The 1,751-nt window shown below is 44.3% G+C and overlaps 1 protein-coding gene across 1 annotated transcript; it reads right to left on the reverse strand.

Annotated features, from left to right (window-relative positions):
• Window positions 1-656: 656 nt before the first annotated feature.
• LAESUDRAFT_765532 (uncharacterized protein) lies at window positions 657-1,734 on the reverse strand (the record flags this gene model as incomplete). Its single annotated transcript, XM_040913712.1, has 4 exons — window positions 657-965; window positions 1,015-1,296; window positions 1,347-1,466; window positions 1,522-1,734. 4 exons carry the CDS (start codon window positions 1,732-1,734, stop codon window positions 657-659), a joined length of 924 nt encoding a protein of 307 aa, XP_040757180.1.
• Between the last annotated feature and the right edge of the window lie 17 nt (window positions 1,735-1,751).

A 1,751-nucleotide genomic window follows, 5' to 3' on the forward strand; every position in this document is an offset into this window, starting at 1 on the left:
GTTCGTACTTGAGATGTTTAGTAAATCAATTCAGTCAAATATGATAGGACGAAAACTTGCCTTTCAAGTGAATCAATGCAATATCTGACATGTCAACATCTGCTTGTTCTCATGCCAGTCACAACAGAGACATAGCGTAACCCAGTGAATATGAACATTGGCACCACTTCAACCCTATAAAACAGTCCACACACGACGAATATCGTCAATATAAAATTTGTGCGAGAAAAAAACACCTAGACCACGCACATATACTGACACGTTATGTTTTCTTATTCCCCGCTCGGGGAATAACTGCTCCGGCGCCTTCTCAAGTATAGAAATCTCAACTCGATTAAAAACGGTGACAGGCATTTTCATTTCGAGGAAAACGCCAAACAGTGAAACAAGATGAATCCCACTTACTGGAATGTTGATGTTATATCCACCAAAAGGCAAATGGCTTCAAACTCGCGGACATGGAATCACAACTATATGACACGAAATGGAATATATAACATGTCAGTAAAGGCCGCCAAGCGTGTGACAAATGAAAGATAAATATGATAATCGACAAACACGCGAGAATTACAATAAACGAGTTCTATTCGGTGCAAAGTTGGATGGACTGTATCTGAGCAATTGTAGGTGAGGGTAGGAGGGAAGGAGATTAAAATTTAACCGGAATTAGGACGCTGCTTATCAAAACCTGGCCAACACCGTATCTTGATATGAGGCTGCATTTCATCGAGAAAATTAAAGATGTGCTCCGCTATGAATGGTCCGGCAATAAGTTCCACCATGGAAAGGAGTGCCTGCTCGATCGCAGGTATCTTGGGAGAGAGAAAGTGGTACTTTTCCCCTTTGTATGACGGACCGTCCAGCGAATAACTCAACCTCATGAGCGCATCATGGACAGCTGATCGCGAGTGGGAGCGCATTGCTGACTCCTGCCAAACAGGATCCATGAGAATGATCGGTCCATACTGCCAGATTTCAGATAAAGGTTGCGATACAGATACTGATGTAACGCACCATGATAAACATTTCATACATTCGATTATAGCCGGTAATCTCATTGTGGAGCGACTTGCTCCATTGTCGATACTGTGGAGCCACCGCTTCCCAAGCCGTCTTCTCCGAAACCCCTGAAAAATATTGAGGATACTGATATTTGGACATCTTGCGAAATAATTGTCCACAGCTGAACCGGTCGACCTTGGCATAGTCTACGGACCACAGAATGATGTCAATACGGCTAAGGACCCGTTCAACAAAAGTCTGGGCAGATGTGATGGTTCGCCGTCGGTGAATGAGCTGTGCATATTGGTCAATAAAATGAATAAACAAATCGCAAGCGTTTTCACCGCAGAGCGTAACGTCAGCCGGTCAATGACTCCTCTAGTCGCTGCAACATCAACCGAATCCCGAGTGTGCTCAACCGCATCCATACCAGCACACCAAGCGGGATCCTCAAACAACTTTGCCTGCGGAATTCAACAAATGTCAGACGACATTGAAACTGTCGCAAATAAGACTTACCCATTCCGACTTATTCGCCCATAATACACCGGCGCATATACGCTGAAAGCCATCCTTGTCCTGCTTGCTACGTATCCCACTCGGACGATCCATCACCATATCACGGAACTCGACAGGGAGTAGAGGATGTATCTGGGGATAATTGAGAAACTCCACGATAAGGCGTCCAATCTTGTCCTGTTGATCATCAGCCTTTACAGGACCAATTAGCATTAAAAAAATGATATATG

The sequence above is a fragment of the Laetiporus sulphureus genome (genome assembly GCF_001632365.1).
Source record: "Laetiporus sulphureus 93-53 unplaced genomic scaffold LAESUscaffold_282, whole genome shotgun sequence".
NCBI lineage: Eukaryota > Fungi > Basidiomycota > Agaricomycetes > Polyporales > Laetiporaceae > Laetiporus > Laetiporus sulphureus.